Here is an 18,455-nt window from a genome sequence, read left to right on the forward strand (position 1 = left end):
ATATTTTGGCATTTGTTTGTGGTGTCCATAAGATCCATTAAACATTAAAACACTTAATGTATGATTTTAGATAAAAATATAAAACAACTCCAGAAAAGCGGGAAAGCCATATTTATTCAATATTTTGACCTCTTATTCATGTATTTGTTCATCTATACTGTTCCATTGAATTACATTTTTTAGGCACATGTATGTAATAAAACCAAAATTACTCATTGATATAACAAAACATCAACTTATACAATTTATTTAAAATTTAAACGTATACGAAAAGACAATTACAAATAAATTTACCTGTCCTTCTACATCAGCGCCCCCTAGAGTAGCAGCTCCTAGTTTGACGACATCAGCTAGTCTTGTTATAGTTAGTACTGCCGACTGAGCAGCATCAGCGAGTTCTTCCTGACTTGAGGCAGCTCCAGATACCAGAGTCTTTGTATCTTCCACCAAAGCTTTCGCCGTCTTCAAAATACTCTCCCTGTTATAATACAAATATTCAGTTGTAAATTGTAATTGCATTGGACTTACCGTCCATATTGATTTACTATAATATATTTAATATATTAAAATCCAACCTGTGATCAGCAAATGTAGTGCCGTCTGGCTCAGCATTGAGGGTGCCAGCTGTGGCAAACATAATGGTGGTGTCCAGATCACCAATAATACCAGACACAGTACTGTACGCATTGATACAAGCCTGGGTTCCACGGGAACCAGCAGTAAGTGCTGCCATTACAGTGTTTGCCTATGAAGGTATGTACAAATTATTTTTATGAAATCACAAAATAATTATTGTGTTAGACAGGAAATAGGAAATACCAAAAGTTGCTCAGATTATGAGTGACTAAGTCACTAATTTTTAATTCACACAAAGTTCAAAATGAAAAAAAGTAATCTAGATCTTTAACATTATATTTTAAACTATAGCACACAATGGGTAATATTAACTATAATGTATTGCGAAGAATACATTTAAATGTTTGGACAGTGTGCTATTGATTTGAGTACAGTATGGTCTTAAGGCCAACCACCTTTAAGATGTTATGTGCTTGTTGTGTGCTTATTGTAGGTATGGACGTTTTTTTTCCCAAATATCTTTAAAGAGGGTAACCCTTCAAATTTATTCCAGTGGGATAACTGACATCCAGGGTCTTCTTTAAAAAAAAATACATACAACATATTTACAACATACAATATATAAACAATAACGTAGAACCCTTTATATCTGTATTGTTAGGCTATACCCAAGTTTAATATAAAGTATTTTTAAAGTACCTTTTCTGAGACACTCCTGGCACTGTCTACTAACTCTCGTTTGGCAAGTGAATCGGTAGGGTTTCCTTGGACCATTCCACCATTCTTGACTAGATCCACGGAAGCCCGTCCAAGATCTTGAACACTGGATTTAATTCTTTGTCCAACCTAATCAAATTTGAAATACATTTTTTAAAAATATGTCTTCAATATAACACTAATTCTTGTGGATGATAAGCATTACGAATTACAGAAATTAAACAATTTAGAAGGGAATCATTTCTGTAAAACAAATATTCTAGCCAACCTCTATGGCGACATTCTGTTAGATTCGGAAGGTGTCCCCTGTATATGGGTTCTACAGACTGGAGAACTTTATGACAAACTAACTTGAAAAATACAAATAGATATTGGCTAATCCGTGGTCTAGTTGTTTATCTAGGCCTAATGAAATTGAATGCCTTCAATTAAAATTGCAATATGTTGTCAGAGCTGTTGGTCTGGGCATTAATAACCCATCCTAATGGGACACCAATATTCAGGGATACCAAATTTCTTGTAGACCAAACGACAGGCAATACAGTACATCTTTGAACACTATTTAGGGGACACTCCTATTAAACGAACATGTTGCTGTGTCCCAAGGTGTCTCCTTAATAAGGGTCCACTATACAAAGTATACTTAAAATAGTATATTTGCAAAATTAAATGATTACATATAAATAATGCTACTTCACAAACCTCTGGAGATGCATTAGAACGAGCACCACAAGACTCATGAGCCAAATTTGCATATTCATGAGATAGTGAATTAGCTAAAGTGCCTAATTCGCCTACATCACTGTTGGATTTACCAACCTATACAAAAGAAAATAAATATTATATCATTTTTATTTTGACTCAAACTGAAAAATAAAGGATGTATATAATAATATTTGATTGATGAACTCTTTTATTTCTTAAACTTTGTCAAAATCTGCAATGTGTCTTCTGTTGAAATTTTGGTTAATGTTACCAAAACATGGAATTGTACAGATTTCGAAATTCTAAAACAATTGTACTACGATCATATAGTAAATTGTTCATTTTTTTTATATGCTTTACTATCATTATATGTATGTTTTTTTATATCTTATACCTTTTTGTTGACCTACATATGACCTCATGGACCGGTCCACTATATTTAGAGGGTTACATTAATATACTGAATTTAATTACAGTTAAGTAAACATTTTTTACCATGTCCTGAGCAGTTTTGATGATTGCTTTACAGCTTTTTACCATACTAGTTTGATAATCAACAAAATCACCATCCATCTCTGTTATATTATCATCAGTCTAGATAAAAACAAACATTTATAATTAAAATAAGTGAGTGTGCTATTTGATGTGTGCAACATTGTTGCAATCCTTGGTCTGATATTAAATCATGACATCAAGAGGTTCACAGACACAAGACCTATCAAACATGTAGACATAGCCATTTAAAAAAACGGAGTGAAATTTGCTTTGTACACTTGGGTACTTTTTGTACAATGGTTCAATTTAAATATACGACTCACTGCATAAAAATATATATACTGATTATAATAATATAATTTTTGATCCCATATTTATTTTTTTTTACCAATTGAGAAATATTGAAACTTACAACAATGATAGCTTTAGAAATAGTTTCCATCATTCCAGCCACCATGCCAAATTGACTGGCAGCATCCTCCAGAGTGTTGTTAAGATCATCAACTGCTTCCTTCATTCCTTCTGCGGACTCTTCAATGGCACTATGAGTGTGTCTAGCCTGCAAATCAACAAACATCATTGCACTCACCAATTGATACAAAAATTATGTTTTATTAAAAGATAAATTAAAAATAATGAAGAGTCATGATTGAAAAATACAATCTTGAATTTGATCTCAGTTCGTGAGAATGATCACAATTTGTAATGTTGATTTTTATAAGATTCTGGTATTTGTAGTCTCTTTGTATTAAACTTGGATTAAAATAAATGAACCTCAGTCAGCAAGTTATAGTAATGTTTTATCTCCATCTTAAAATATTCACATACTTTAAGACCCCAATATAAAACAATTTTTTCTGAATAAGGATTAATTGGGTTGTCCTAAATCTATTGTGTTTTATTGTAATTTATGGTATTTAATGTGCAGATTCGAAAAACAATGTCTAGTAAAAATGACTTTGGGATATCTTGTGTAAGATGAACTAATTCTACCACATGGTTCACAGACTGGCATTTATTAATCTTTTTGTTGAAGTCGAGATATTTAAGTTTTAACACTTTATCTATCAAGCTAGTTCATGTTAGATAAATGTAACCTCTGACCTAGATAATATTCTGTAATTCTAATAATAGTTTAGTCCAGTAAAATGTGGAATAATAATTTAAAATGATAAAATACCTTTGGATTTCCACCACCTTCTCTGGCAGCATACAAAAGTTGTAGAGCACATTCAGCTACGGTCTTTGTCTGATCTAATAGCGCCATCTGTTGTTGAGAATTAACGCATTTGGAAGCTGCTCCTATTGAGTTTTGAGTAAGTGGGTCAAAGTAATTAGCCATTGTCAGTACCTGTAAACAAAGAAAAGTATAAAGTAAAATAATTGACAAACTCATGTCACCTCAATCGGTTTAATGAGATTTTAAAGATACTAACAAAATAAAATCCATGTGTTTTCTATCATGATAACTTAGCAGGATTCAATTCAATCAGTAAATATATATAATTTTAACTTCAATAAAGTTTATTTTGTCCATCAATATAATATAATGACCCAAAAACTAAGCATATAGTATTGTATCTCTTTCTACAGGTTCTACTATTAATGTAGAGCGGAGTTTCCTAATGATTGGACTTCTTTGTTAAATGCAATCACTCTCCAAATTTCCCATAGTCATTTATGACTGAAGGATACCCGATGAATGAATGAGATATTGTATTATAACTTATCAAAATTGTTTGTAAAAGTAAAAGGCAATTTTGTTTATCACACTAATTTTCATTAAAATTTGTACATACCTCATGACCCAATTTTTCAGCTTGACCTTTGCCAGCTTCAGCAACCTTACTAATACTATCTTTTATAAAGTCAGCACTGTTAGCCATTTGTTCAGTGTAGCCCTGAGTACAGATCAAAGACAACAATTAGAAAAACTATGCAAGAGGGATTCTTTCTACATTCCAACAACATGCACTACTGTTAATCCTGAACACAGTTTAACTGATACGAATTACAGTTAAAACCGACGTAGGTGACTCTGAGATCGGAAAAACTGTCCAATACCACTTCCAATAAAACTATGATTACGATAGAACTACGATAGAAATGATAGTCAGACAGATGAATTTCCCTGAGCAGCCAGCAAAATATCAATGATCAATAATCACCTTTTAATAGCAAAAATAGTCATACATTTTAGACATGCGATGTCGATGATATGTGATATGTTTTGTAGTACATATCCATCAACATCAGGCCTTTTCAGGTGTGTTACAAATTCTTACTCAACACATTCAGGTGTATACTGTTAACACGTGATCACACTCGCATGTCTCAAAAAGAAAAACCCTGTAACACAAGAATAATGGTCATCCCAAAGGTAGATCTACAGTGGAATCGAGAACTTACCTGTAAATTATTATCATCAACTGGTGCCAAGCTTTGACTGATGGCAGCCAGTGAAGCCTGATCTAGTTCACGGATATCCTGGTTAATTCGTTCTATTGCCTGATCACATTCATGTTGACCTGGAGCACGATCCCTGAAAACCGTAAAAAAAATTGAACTGATCACTGTATGCATACTGATATTAGATATTATTGAACAAATGGATTTGAAATTGAAAAAAAGAAAAAGCCACACCCAAGTAGTGTATGTCCTCTTAAAATGTAACACTTAGTACCCTAAAAAAATGTTCATATTTAGCGGTTTCATAGTCAATAGAAAAGCAAGCGATTTGCATAAACTCAGCATTATTACTGTTACATCGATTTATCAATTGACCACACATGCCATGTTTGAATAAGAAAGCCTAATGCTGTTCTGATGGATACAATGCTGATAAGAAAATATTATGAAATAATTTGGGAATATCAATAATGATGATGCTGATTACAATGTAGGATAACAAAAATGATGGATGACAATGAATGTGGAGGGAGGAGAAAACAGATAACAATGAAGGATAATAAAAATGACAGTGAAGATGGTGAAGAAGATAGTGGTGGTAATGAAGATGGTGTTAACAATTTTATTCCGAAATCTTTTACTTTTAATTGACCTTAACAATGTTTCAAAAAGAATGGGAGCTGGTGATCATTTGATTAAACCAAACATAATACAAAAACCACTTAGTTCACCAATTATGTGATATACAAAAATGATACTAAAAGAAAGATCTAATGATTACAAATTCTTTCGTATAAGTATAATAAACCTATTTATAGCAATGTATAAAGAAAGAAGATACCCATTCAACATAATGGTTTTACATACAGCTTATAAAGTCTATATCATATTAAATATTTTTATAAACAATTCTATATCTTCAATGAGACCCAATGGAAAGGATAATATAACTTAAATTAGGGTATAGGAATAGGTCATGAACTCATTAGAATTAAAGAATTTGATTCATAAATATATGTTGACTTGAGGAATGTTTACATTGGTTATAATTAATTGCATGGATTCTAATTTTGTAAGAAACCTGCTAGGTCTACTAAGAAATTTATCTTATCGATATGTCTCAAATGTTTAGATGCACAAGGTAATATACAAGCGAGGGGAGGAAAATAATTACCACAGGAAAACAATTTACAGTTACCCACTATAAAAGACCACAAACAGTGGTGTTATGCAAATGAGATGAAAAATAAAGATTGAGATAAATAAGAGGTTGATATGTAGTGTTGTCACAAAGCATCAGAACAAGTTTGTGATTTGTTTATATGGTGAATTGTGTATAATATATTTTACTGTATCTTTTAATATTACTGTCGGCAGTGTCAACAACAAACATAATACATGTCGCAAATGGTTCATATTATACCTTTGTTCTGGCCAAGTAACAGTTTCAATATTAGCTTGTTACAATTATTTAGCTGGGCAGATAGCGTTGCATTATTTTATTATCTCATGAACTGGGCTTAATCATAAATGTTGGTGGCGTAATTGCTCTGTTTCATTAAGCGTGAGGGCAACATCGGTATAAAGTATAGAAAACAAGACCACTGCTAAAATGGTTGTAGAATTACATAATGATTATGTTATCATTATGCATATTTAAGTTATCTTTAATTAGTGTACTAAAATAATTATTTGTAGGCCTAAACATTTATTATGAAGCATAGAACAAGTATTATATTTAAATAAATATATAAGATTGTAGTTAAATCAGGGAGTTGTAATTACAACTCCCTGGTTAAATATTATAATTGGTTTTAGTTTCTAATACCAATTGAATGTCAATTAAATTAATTGGAAAGCAGCATCTAAACATACCCATTGTAGTCAACCAAAAAATCATAATGTAGAAAGTTTAAAATAAAAGAAAACCAATAACTGAAAATGTTAAAGCATCAAATTGCTTAAATAACTATGCTTACGAAGAATACTGTGTGGAACCTCTAAAAAAGCAACATTAAACAAACAACAAAAATTAAATCTTCGTACTTAATATGGAAAAAAAAAATCTATTTTGATGAAATTTTATACTTTTTTATGAAATGTGGAATGTTATAGTTTCTACTGATTGTTAAGGACATGACTATACTCCAAAATAAACTTTAACAAATTATGATGATTGTATTACAGTACTTTGCTTGAACAAGTTAATATATTAATATTACTTACGAATATTAATAAACATGAATATACCTTGAAATCTACCTAATATTATTTGTACATCAAATTTAATAAATCAAAAAACGTGTCAGAACATCAACACTGAAAATTACCAAATAAATTTCTCTTATTTTAAAGATGTATTGTCCCTTTGTCAAATTCCAAAAAAATAAAAAATAAAAGATTTCGAAAAAAAGTGGGTCATTTTGAAGTATCATAATAGTTATTAACTTTCACCAAAAATTAGTCGAAAAAAAAAATCATTTAACTGAAATACAGACGTTTTTTGGTTCAAAAAATAACTTTGACTTCCAGTCAAAGTTTTCAATCAAAACATACCTCATAATGCAACGCGCTTATTTGGCTACTCTGTATGCATACTCATAAAACTTCCTCGCGATCTGTGTGAAAACACCTTCTCAACCGTGAAGAGTTGTAAACAATCCTAATTAGCATCATGCATAATGTATACTCGTGGTTTGAAATCTTTGTTTACTTTCGCTCGCGACGATTTTCCAGACGAAATGTAATTAATTAATTTAGCTTTTAATTACGTAAAATTGTTGTTTTTGACTCAAATTTTCGACTTAAAGTGAATAACTTTAATATTACTTTGATATGGCCAATTTAAATTTAGAATATTTTGACCTTCATTTTTTTGTGTTTCAAGGGACAATACATCTTTAAAATATAGTACAGTTAGAAACATTCAGGACACGCCTATAAAGGTGACACTTTCCCCATGAAACAAATAGAGTTTTGGGTTCCGAAGGTGTCTCCTTAATAATATTAATTATGATGAATAAGCAATTTTCTGAGAATCAAAACTATCTAAAATAAATAAACATACCTGATGGAAGCAACAAGTTTCTTGATAGAATCTGAGACATTCTTTGAATGATTGGCCAGAAGCTGCCAAGTGGGCGGATCTTTTGGATTTGCAGCCAATGGCTTGGCAGTTTGAATCAAAGCGCTTGAGCTTGCTATCATCATCTTTCCTGCAGTGATGATTGGCTCCATTGCTTCTCTAGCCTAGTTAACAAAAAGATTCCAATAATACAATAGGCAACTTTGTGAGAAAAAATATATTTACTTTTAAAAATAAAATTAGCCTATTTTTTTTAACAATTAGGAAATATACCTCATTGCTCTACATTTTGATTTTGTTTTGTTCTTTTTATATTTTGCATTATAAAGTGAAATAAATGATATTGAAATGATAAAAATGAGATATACTTTTGAATCTCCAAATACCAGACTCTCTGAAAACTGAGAGCTTTCCCAAAATACTTTTTTTTAGGTCCTAAATGTCTTTTATACCATTCATATGTACATTTGTAATAGCAGGAGCTTTGAGATTCAAACAATAGTCACAAACCTAAAGCATCATTAAAGTAAATAGGGAAATAATACTGTTTTATATGATGTATGCACATAATAGACCATAGTGCATTATTGTGGCATATTAAAGGCATTGTACTATACAGGTATAGATTATTAATACTGTGAGAAAGTGTGCTAGTAGAAGTATAACAGTTCATAACAAAAACTTGCATATCTATATTGTTGGAGAGATAAATGAGATATGACATTTTGCAGAAGCCTGGATAAATTTGTATCTAATTCATTGACATTAAAATGGTCAGATTATGGCTGTCTATCACAACCACACATTTCAGCATCTACTACAACTTTTAAAAGTTCTTATGTCATGTTTTAAATAAAATAAATTTATATTTTCTAAATTCTTTAAATAGCTTTTGAATGGCTCTTGATCTTGAAAAAAAAATAAATAAAAAGATGGACTTGCAATCAATTGATATTATTTTTTATTCTAATTATTTTTTTAATAATTTTCTTTTGTTAATTTTTATAAATTTTATACAATCATTAATTGTTGTATTTGAATGTTTTGTCAACTTGTATTTTTGTGAGGGCCCCTAATGATCAGCTTCGGCTGGATGGATCACCCTTGTAAAATATTGTTAACATAAATAAATAACTTTTTACATGTTCATCAAATTCCTTATCATTGTGAAATTTCACTTTATGAAGTCTTGTATACAAATGAATAATGTCTTCAAAAACTATTTAAAGGATTTATAAACAAAAATCCATTTTTAGTACCTGAGGAGTAATTTCTGCTGGAACACTAGCAAACTCTGGTGATGAAGCAAATGTGACCAATCCATCAACAGCTTCCAGTAATGGCTTAGTACTGGCAACGCACTTCTGCCTGTTATCTTCACTAAAGTTCCCATCTAGGGCCTAGAAAACAAAACAAGTTTTTAAAAAGAATAATTTGTTGCAAACCAACAAAAAGATGAGAAAAATCTATTTATTGAGGTAAAACATGGTGTTATTACAAGAATATCTTCATCTTATCTTCAATCCAACATCTTTATAGTATTTACCACTATAGGGAAAAGATGTATTGACCGCCCAAACATGAAAATAAAGATGAATAAAATCATTTTGTGAAAAAATAAATAAAATAAAAAATTAGATACATTTAACCAGAAACCAATTGTCTAATGCAATAAGTGTCATCATTGAATAGTTAAGAACTAACTCACCTTAATACTCTTGACTAAGTTGGCAGTATTATTAGCAACATCTTTTGCTGACTGGACGAAATGTTTCTTGGCAACTGGATTGCTAGTCTTGGACGATGCCAGACGACAAATGTTACAGAGTGCAGATGTGTGTTTGGCGACCTCAGTTGCGGCAGACAACACCTGACACAACAACGTAAACAATTAACACGCTAATCTCACACAGTTATGATCAAAAACAAAATATAACTTCTATATGTTACATACATAATGAATGATTTTTAGTAGAGAATTACTAAAATAATGTAACAGTAATCTTTAATGTTTACATTGACCTTGATTCATCAAAAATAGATGGTAAAAGTAGGTATGTTATAAAAATAATTATAAATGTTTTGTATTCATTGAATGTTTCATTTGATGAAATTGACTGCTCTATTTTTTAACTCGACTCTGCCTCGATATTTCAACTCATAAACATTCATTATTTGTATATTATAATAATTAATATATAAAATTAATATATAATGAAGTAAAATAAGTTCAATTATTTGTTCATTCAGAGGCCACTGACCTGTTGTTGATTACTTGTTGGGTTGAGCAGACTGTTACAGGCTCCTTGGATGGCCTCATAGGCTCGTGAGAATTGAGTTTGATCAACAAGACCAGGACGTCCAGCAACACTTGAAGGATCTGATATACCAACCAGATATGCTGACTAGTTTATAAAAAAAACCAAATTGATACAGTTTAATATTATAATAGTTACTAACATTTTTACTCTATAATATCCTCCTAGACAGCATGACCAAACCCCACATCGTTTGAGATAGGGAGCTTTTAATTTCTCTCTAGTACAGTTAAATAATCAAATTGGAAGCTTTTTTAATACTGCTATAACATTTATTGCCATAATTAAAAAATAATCACAACATTACATTTTTTTTAGTTAAGGAATTTTTATTCATTAAAGAATGAAAATAATTTTAGTCATTAGAAGGCCAGAATGGTGGTTATGATTACCTGGGCTGCGGCTTCTGCCAATCCACAAACAGCATCTCCAGCACTTTGAACACTCTTACCAAATTCTTCTAATTGTCCATCCTTAGCGTTTCTGGTGATACCTGCCATACTTCCACCAAGAGCCTGAAATTAAGAAATAAGATACTTATTTAAAAAAACAAACACACACTGTCTGTTTTCAACAACAGGACATTGTTGTTGTAGATCTCAATTCTAAACAATTTTATAGAACAGTAAAGAATGGTAAGCTATATCCAAATTTCTTAAAAGAAGGCCAAGCAAAAATGGTACCACTTTCAAGAAAATTATAAAACATAAACATAGGTGGTATAGGCACAGTATGTGTTCGTTCCATAGATATACTATAACTACTAGATCGTCAACTATATAGACACAAAGTGATTCCAACCGTAAGGATGAGAAGTCAAAATGGCCATCGTAGTTCAAATATTATTTAGTATAGAAAATTAAAAATAATCAAAATTTTAGATAAGAACACAAAAATCCAAACACATTTTTTTTTATAAAAATGATCATGAAATGAATAATTATCTAGGGTTCTTGATCTACACGCTTGTAACATAGCCGTAGTGCGTGACTGACGCATCAAATGAAGAATCACATTTTAAACTGCAATAACATTTGAGTCTTTTAGCTAATTTACAGCAGCTCATTGGTTTAATCAGGCTACAAAAAAGGCCTTTAAATGGATTTACTTTTAATGGGAGTCCAGTATACATAATGTGAAACAATACCTTCGACTTAGCAATTACGGTATCCAAACATTCAAAGTATGATGCATCATTTATTGGGCCACTGACATCATCCATAATGCTTTTAACTGTTGCTATCTTACGTAATGCGTTATCACACTCTTGTTGACCTGGAGCGGCCTGCATGAACGTGTTTATCAAATCATTAATAGCTTCTGTAACAGCCCTATAAAATGAATTTGTAATATTATAGTCAACTCTCCAAATAAAAAAGTGTAATAATGTAACACATGCTGTTATTTCTTTATCTTAGTATACAATATTAGTGATCATACTATTCATAAGTTCAATATTAATTAATCTAATATTATATTTTAATGTATTGGAAAAACATAAAGTTGAAGATTTAGTTAAATGTTAAATTCTAGTCTAGGCCTATGTAGCTTAAATTATAATCTAATATAAAGGGTAGACAAGCCTTTTATTTTGATTGGCTACGTCTAGGCAAAATCAATAAAACATAGACGGCTGTTTTTCTTGCCAAATCTAGGCCTAGGTGAGGCACCATAAGTTGAAGTTGAACATTTTCCTGGCTAAACAATACTGGTTTTATATAGACCTATTTAATATTGTTAAGTTACAAATTCTAAACTGACAGTCTATCTATAATTTCCTTATCAGTATGCAGTATGTTTACTTACTTGGCAGCAGCTGCTAGTTGGTTCTTAGCATTGGCTGCACCAGGATCAATCGACATTGATTTAACAGACAACAGTAGCTTACTAGATGATACTGAGATGGTCTTTAAGCTGGTCACCATCTTAGACTGCGCTTCTTTGCTCTTAATAAGAAATTAAACAGATTTTGTTTTTAAGAGAAAAAATAGATTTATATTTATTACATTATGAAATTATTTATATTTTGTTCTTAAGAGAAATGTATATTGTATATTATTATTAATAAGAAAGTGTTATTATTTTAAGCTATTTTTTAAAATTTAAATATGTGTTCAATAAAATAAAAAAAAAAAAGAAAAAAAAGAAATTAAACAATACAGTTTATACTCTCCCAAAACAAGACAATTGGGGAATGGTCTAAATGTCACACATTAATAATATTCAGGGGATACCCCTATTAAAGGGACACTTCTATTTTAATAATGTTTTCAGAAAGAGAAAGGATACAGCATCTTTGGGATACACCCATACAGGGGACACACCTATTCAGGGGATACACCTATTCAGGAGACACCCCTATTTAGGGGACACACCTATATGGATTCTACTGCAACATATTCAATATAAACAATAAATTATTTTAGAAGATCATTCTATCAATGTGAATCTGACAGAGATGAAATATTATCAAACACTGATTGTCAAACTTACTGGTGCGGCACGAGCCATTCCCATGCCAGCATCCATCATATCTCTGAAATCGTGTGTGAATTCAATGGAAGCAGTTGAGAGTTGAGTTGGAGAACCACGAGTTGCTGTCACTAGTTTGCTAGAAGACACATTGAGTCCTTGTGCAGCTTTGCTTAAGGCAGCCTGGTGTTCTGGGTAGCTCCTGTTGGGTGTGTCAGGATACTAAATAGAAGAGAAGAGACAATTTATCAAATCATTCCAGTAATTACTCGGTATTAATACATTCTTATTACCAGTTATACCTGTCTAATGGATGAGAGATAGTGAATGTTTGGTATCAGCAAAACATGGTAATACAGAACAGACCATGCTTGGTGTTTTCAATTGCAATGACCTATAAACTGATAGAGAAAATGGCCATCACAAAGAAATTTGTCTAAAATCACATTTTTCGCAATTAATTGTTGTTCTAACATGGCTTAATAAATAGAGGGCTGTAGTTAAAAGGTTCACCATCTCAAACTGTGACTGTGTATCAGTCGTCCGGTTGATTGAAGACAAAGTTTTGGGTTAGTGCTATTATTGCTATAAATCATAAAAAACAAGTGATATGTCTACATCTGATACGATTATAAACAAAAATAGTACATTTAGCTAAGCTAACACCTGTGAAGTTACAAAACAAAAACAGCCTGAAATACAGTGCAGGAAACACAACAGTAAATCAACATCTTCCAAGAAATGGCTAAAATGGGACATTGGTTTTTTAGAGGAGTAAATGGAGATGAGAGAATTTATGAATGAGAATTCCAGGAGAGAGATACTAGGTTATAAGGGGCATTTAAAAAAAATTTTCGTCCTTCGATAGAGACATCGAGAAATATACTAAAAATGTAATGTAAACGTAATTGGGGTATACCTCGCGACTTGCAGCCTACTGGGCTGAATTGCGCACAGGTGTGGACAACACATGCCACAACTTTCTACTCCCCTAAGGGTCCCTTCATATCGAGTGCTGCCCCCGTTTATCTGTCCACGAGTCCAACGAGAAGGGCTGAATGGACCAGTACAGTGGGGTAATCCCCTACTCTTTCGAAAGATGTACTAGGTTCTTTAAAGTGCACATGAGCCAGATGTGTACACTGGACCTCCAGTTTTAGGTTCTTGACTTGTTCTACCACCAGAACAATGGTCGAGTGACTTCAACATGTGCCAATTGTATAGCTACTGCATGGTTTGGCGGAGCCCCTGCCTTAATCACTCGGCCACTTGACTTGACTACTAGTATTAATTTGGGATTGATAAGCAAGCATCACAATCACAAAGCTACAATTCCAGAACTTTATAATGCAAAATGACTATGGGTTAATGAGGGTGACAGTAATAAATAATAAAACACAGTGAATAGATGTAAAATGGGAGATATTTATGAATAAATAAAAAAGTACTGAGATTTCAAAAATCTAAAAATCATTCATTTTCATGTTCTTAGTTACGTTCTAAATTAGTTCCATTTACCAATTACTTAAAATAATATCAAAACGTACAAAATGATTAAAGCAGAAATGTAAAAAACAATAAAATAAAAAGCAATGACGGCCATACAAAATACTACCTGATAAATATAAGCAGGGTAACCTTTTGGGACAGTGCCCTCTAGGCGCTGCATCATCCGAACTGGTATTGATACAGTTTCTGATTTGAGTAACATACTTTGTCTCTGATTATTCCAGCATGCAGCAAAAATTGTTTAAGCAAATATGCATGATTATCTTTTTTATTTTGTTTTATTTGCATTCTATATTTCATTTATAATAATGATCTACTGATTAATGTCTAGTTGCACCAATAAAATAAACCAATGTATTTAAAAAGACATGGTGGTAAAGAAACTAATGGGTAATGTTTCCAATTAGAATAGCATACAGAAAAATTGATTACAGAAATTTGAATTCCATAAATTTAGCTGGCAATGCAGGATTTTATTGTAAAACATAGATTCAGTTTTTAATCTCAATCACTTCATAAACATTACAAGTATGGACAAATTTAGATTGGATATATAGGGCACGTTTAATTGTCAGATATATATAAAGAAAAAAATAATAATTTAGGTCAAACAGGAGTAATAGTAACTGTTTAGAAGGGAAATAATATCCATAATTATTCAGGGAAGGGATTACAAAGGTTAACTCAGTTACAACATATTATAGATAGTACACAATTAGGTTTTTGTAATATCTAATAAATTCATAAATTATATAAATAGATTACCTTGCCAGTAGCCAGGCCCTTACTGGCATCAGTGACTGCTCGTAGGGCAGAGTCAACATCCTTTTGGCCAGGTAGGCAGTTGACACAGTTGTTGAGTGCATGAGATACAGCCTTGGCAACCTATTTTTAAAAATAAATATACTTGTTATTTGTATTCATTCAACACAACTGGTATAGATGCTCATTAATTGCTTTAATTAATATTCTTCAATTCTTTTGAACTGTCCCTAATTATCTTCTTTAAACAATTTGTACATTAAATGATTATATTCATAATGTTTGTATCAACATTCTATATGGGAAAAAAATACCAACAGCGTATATGCAGTATGCAGTGTGCCTTACTCCAAGTCTGCCAGTGCCTGTCTACACTATGACACTCTTTACTGTGAAGGCTGCCATTCATCAATATGCATATGACACATACTGTCATTTAATTGGCTAGGTTTTCCCAAACCTTATCCAACTAGTTTGTCAAGAAGGTGCACAGCCTAACTTTTCTTGGAAAATCGGCAAACTAAACTATTTGTTAGTAAAGACTAGCCTTGATTTGACTTACGTGTGCAAGCCTCTGTTGATTGTTTGCATCTCTTGGATTAGCAAGTGCATTCTTAGCTTCATTCAGTAAATTAGCAGATTTATCCATGATATCCATAGCATGATCTATCAACTCATCCTGAGCCTTGCGGTCTTGCGTCGTTGCTGCAACACCTCTAACAGCACCAGTAAGGTTCCTCAATGCATTGGCAGTGTCTCTTGCTGCAATGCCTGTGTGGTTTTTGTTGCCCTGGGCTGCTGCTGTTAGCAGTTGAGCCATGGCAGCTCCAACCCCCTTAGATGTTGCTCCAAGTTGTCCAGCACAAGACTCAGGCTGTAAGATTAACATACTATCAATTAAAGATAAACAATTCAAACCCACAACAGCAACCAAAGGAGATCACACACACATTTTCCTTTAGTATAAAAATATAAAGCCAATAAACATGCCATAGTGTCCGCTTTTATATATTCAGATAAAGAAGGGAAATTCAAGTATAAAATAATTTTCAGTTGAGTTATCTACACCTTTTATGGAAAGAAGATTTCGACCTACAAATATTATGTCATTGGTCGCCTTGACATAGAATCTACCCAACCTTGACAAGGATCAAATCAAAACACGAGTCATCAAAGTGCACTTAAATTAGCAATGAATTGAATTTTAATTTAGTTTAAATAGCAGTTTACATTCTAGTTCTGGGAGAGTCACTGTTGTAGAAATGATACAACTACAGTGTGTACAAAAAAGGAAAGTAGTTGGACATGCTCTTTTTGATCCTTCAATACTTACAGTTTCTCCTGGTAGAGGTAACAACTTTAGGTCTTGAGCTGCTAATTTAATCTGTTTCAACTCATCTTCTTGGGCTCTGATCATGTCCATTGCACTGTCAATCTCAAGGTCGCCACAAGCCTCCTGAGCCTACACAGATTAGGCAATGAATAATATATTATTGCAAATATGGTAGAATAAGTTAAAAGATAAATCATGACAAAATATTAACAAGGACTTTACCTTAGTAGAGGCAGTTCTAAGATCATTGAGAGCTGTAGCCATATTCTTTGCACATTTGTTTAGTTGCATTCCTGCTGCCTGGTCAGAAACAAATGGTATGGTAGCTTTTGCAGCAGACACCATTTTAGTTGCAGGCTGTAGATAATTGAAAAAATAATAAATATTTATATTAAAATCTTTGAATTAATTAAAAAACACAGAAAATTATGAAAATATAGAGAATGACTATAAGTGCTCAAGAAGAAAATGTGACATCAGCTTATGACATTTTTACAAGCTTATCAACAGACTTGGGTGCTATATTTTCAGACAAGGCCTTTAGCAATCAATATTTAGTACTTCTATTGTTGTAGGCCCAATAGGCCTCCTCCTCTAGCATAGCATACATACCTGAATATAATTTTGACTAGCATTGATTAAGTTCATCTGAGCAGCAGGACTCTCTGTGTTGGTGCCATATGATTTAATGCCATGAACTAGCTCTGGTATATGCTCAACAACAGACTGTAATTTGAGATAAATGTAAAATATAGAAATAGACAATAGCAACAGCATTGACAGAAAAATAGAGGAATACAAATTGAAATTGATGAACAAGTTGAAGTTGAATGGATATATTGTCCATCAATGTTTGAACCATCTCCTCACCACAATCAGATTTCAGAGTAAAGCTCTATCTACACTATCAAAATGTATGTAACAAAAAAAATGTGATGTGCCCATATATGGACATGATAATGTCATCATATCACTACCATATTTGGGCATATCACCACCATATTTGGGCACATCAAAACTAGTTTGATAGTGTAGACCTAGTCCTGCATGCATTTTCCTAGATTACTAAAACTTGTAAATGTCCCCTGGCAGCAGATGACATTTATTGGACCATTTTTCACATTAAAAATAAATATACAAAATACCCTGCATTCTGCAATAAGAGCTTGGTGAGATGGTTTATTGCGGTTAGATCTTTCAGATCCTTGAGCTGCAGCAATACACTGAGTGGCTGCTGCAACATTATGCTTAGCTGCATTCTGCAATACAGAAAGAAAATCATTTGGATAATTACATTAATGCACATTTAGATTTCAATCAGTGTGGCTTTTGTCTCTTTCACATTAAAAATAATTAATAATGTTTTTCACAATTAGGCTATACACCAAATGGCATAAATCATTTTTTATTGATTAAATATAAATATATTGCATAACGGATCACTATTGTGTATTAAAACAGTAAATTGAATAACGGTAAAATGTTTATTTACCTCAAGCTGTTGCAGGACACGCTTCTTCTGTGCGTTCGCAGCAGCTGCGTTGGTCACATTACGCAGGTTCTCTGCTGCTTTCACAAGCTTTTCTTGCTGTGCAGGATCATTTGGACTTGTTGCACATAACTAAGAAAGTTACCATTAAATTGAATTTAACAGTTTAAACACATTTTACGATCTTATGATTGATTGATTATCACTTTATTTCAGAGTAACAAAATTCCATATAAAAAGACAGAAAAAAGAGAAAAAAAAAAGAAAATGAAAATCACACTAAAATAGGCTTTTCACCCATTTAGTGAAGAGATTTGAAAACCTTAGCAAACAGTCTGAGAACACCTAACACTATTCAAAACCCTCATTCTAAAACTATAGACGCACTTGCAAACATAAAAAGGGAATTCTCATGCCTTTATGTCTTAATTCTGCCATTATTTACACTAATACAGAAGCTATTGGTAACTGTTCCAGAATCTTGTTACATTTATGTAAGCTTTCCATTTTTACACATTAATATACTTGTATCTAATGCCTGTATCAAATTCAGGTAAAATTCAAATGAATATATAAATAACATCT

General features: G+C 32.1%; 1 protein-coding gene across 8 annotated transcripts in view; it reads right to left on the reverse strand.

Moving 5' to 3' along the window:
- Positions 1 to 18,455, reverse strand: part of LOC144845388 (talin-1-like) — an 80,573-nt gene that overhangs the window by 27,260 nt on the left and 34,858 nt on the right. For 5 of the 8 annotated variants that reach the window (XM_078702727.1, XM_078702701.1, XM_078702709.1 and 2 more), the window contains 25 exons: positions 17,874 to 18,002; positions 17,527 to 17,640; positions 16,994 to 17,107; positions 16,604 to 16,738; positions 16,382 to 16,510; positions 15,611 to 15,922; positions 15,052 to 15,171; positions 12,799 to 12,999; positions 12,112 to 12,251; positions 11,453 to 11,636; positions 10,698 to 10,820; positions 10,249 to 10,392; positions 9,696 to 9,857; positions 9,247 to 9,387; positions 7,970 to 8,151; positions 6,882 to 6,902; positions 4,903 to 5,035; positions 4,293 to 4,394; positions 3,674 to 3,844; positions 2,906 to 3,052; positions 2,494 to 2,592; positions 1,996 to 2,112; positions 1,276 to 1,422; positions 576 to 745; positions 295 to 478 (listed from right to left, as the gene is read on the reverse strand). In XM_078702727.1, coding sequence (XP_078558853.1) covers positions 295 to 478; positions 576 to 745; positions 1,276 to 1,422; positions 1,996 to 2,112; positions 2,494 to 2,592; positions 2,906 to 3,052; positions 3,674 to 3,844; positions 4,293 to 4,394; positions 4,903 to 5,035; positions 6,882 to 6,902; positions 7,970 to 8,151; positions 9,247 to 9,387; positions 9,696 to 9,857; positions 10,249 to 10,392; positions 10,698 to 10,820; positions 11,453 to 11,636; positions 12,112 to 12,251; positions 12,799 to 12,999; positions 15,052 to 15,171; positions 15,611 to 15,922; positions 16,382 to 16,510; positions 16,604 to 16,738; positions 16,994 to 17,107; positions 17,527 to 17,640; positions 17,874 to 18,002 — 3,621 coding nt within the window. The remainder of the gene's footprint in view (positions 1 to 294; positions 479 to 575; positions 746 to 1,275; positions 1,423 to 1,995; positions 2,113 to 2,493; positions 2,593 to 2,905; positions 3,053 to 3,673; positions 3,845 to 4,292; positions 4,395 to 4,902; positions 5,036 to 6,881; positions 6,903 to 7,969; positions 8,152 to 9,246; positions 9,388 to 9,695; positions 9,858 to 10,248; positions 10,393 to 10,697; positions 10,821 to 11,452; positions 11,637 to 12,111; positions 12,252 to 12,798; positions 13,000 to 15,051; positions 15,172 to 15,610; positions 15,923 to 16,381; positions 16,511 to 16,603; positions 16,739 to 16,993; positions 17,108 to 17,526; positions 17,641 to 17,873; positions 18,003 to 18,455) is intronic. The other 3 variants (XM_078702745.1, XM_078702736.1, XM_078702693.1) reach the window with 1 other exon arrangement.

This window comes from Antedon bifida, chromosome 1 (assembly GCF_963402885.1).
Source record: "Antedon bifida chromosome 1, ecAntBifi1.1, whole genome shotgun sequence".
Taxonomy (NCBI): Eukaryota; Metazoa; Echinodermata; class Crinoidea; order Comatulida; family Antedonidae; genus Antedon; species Antedon bifida.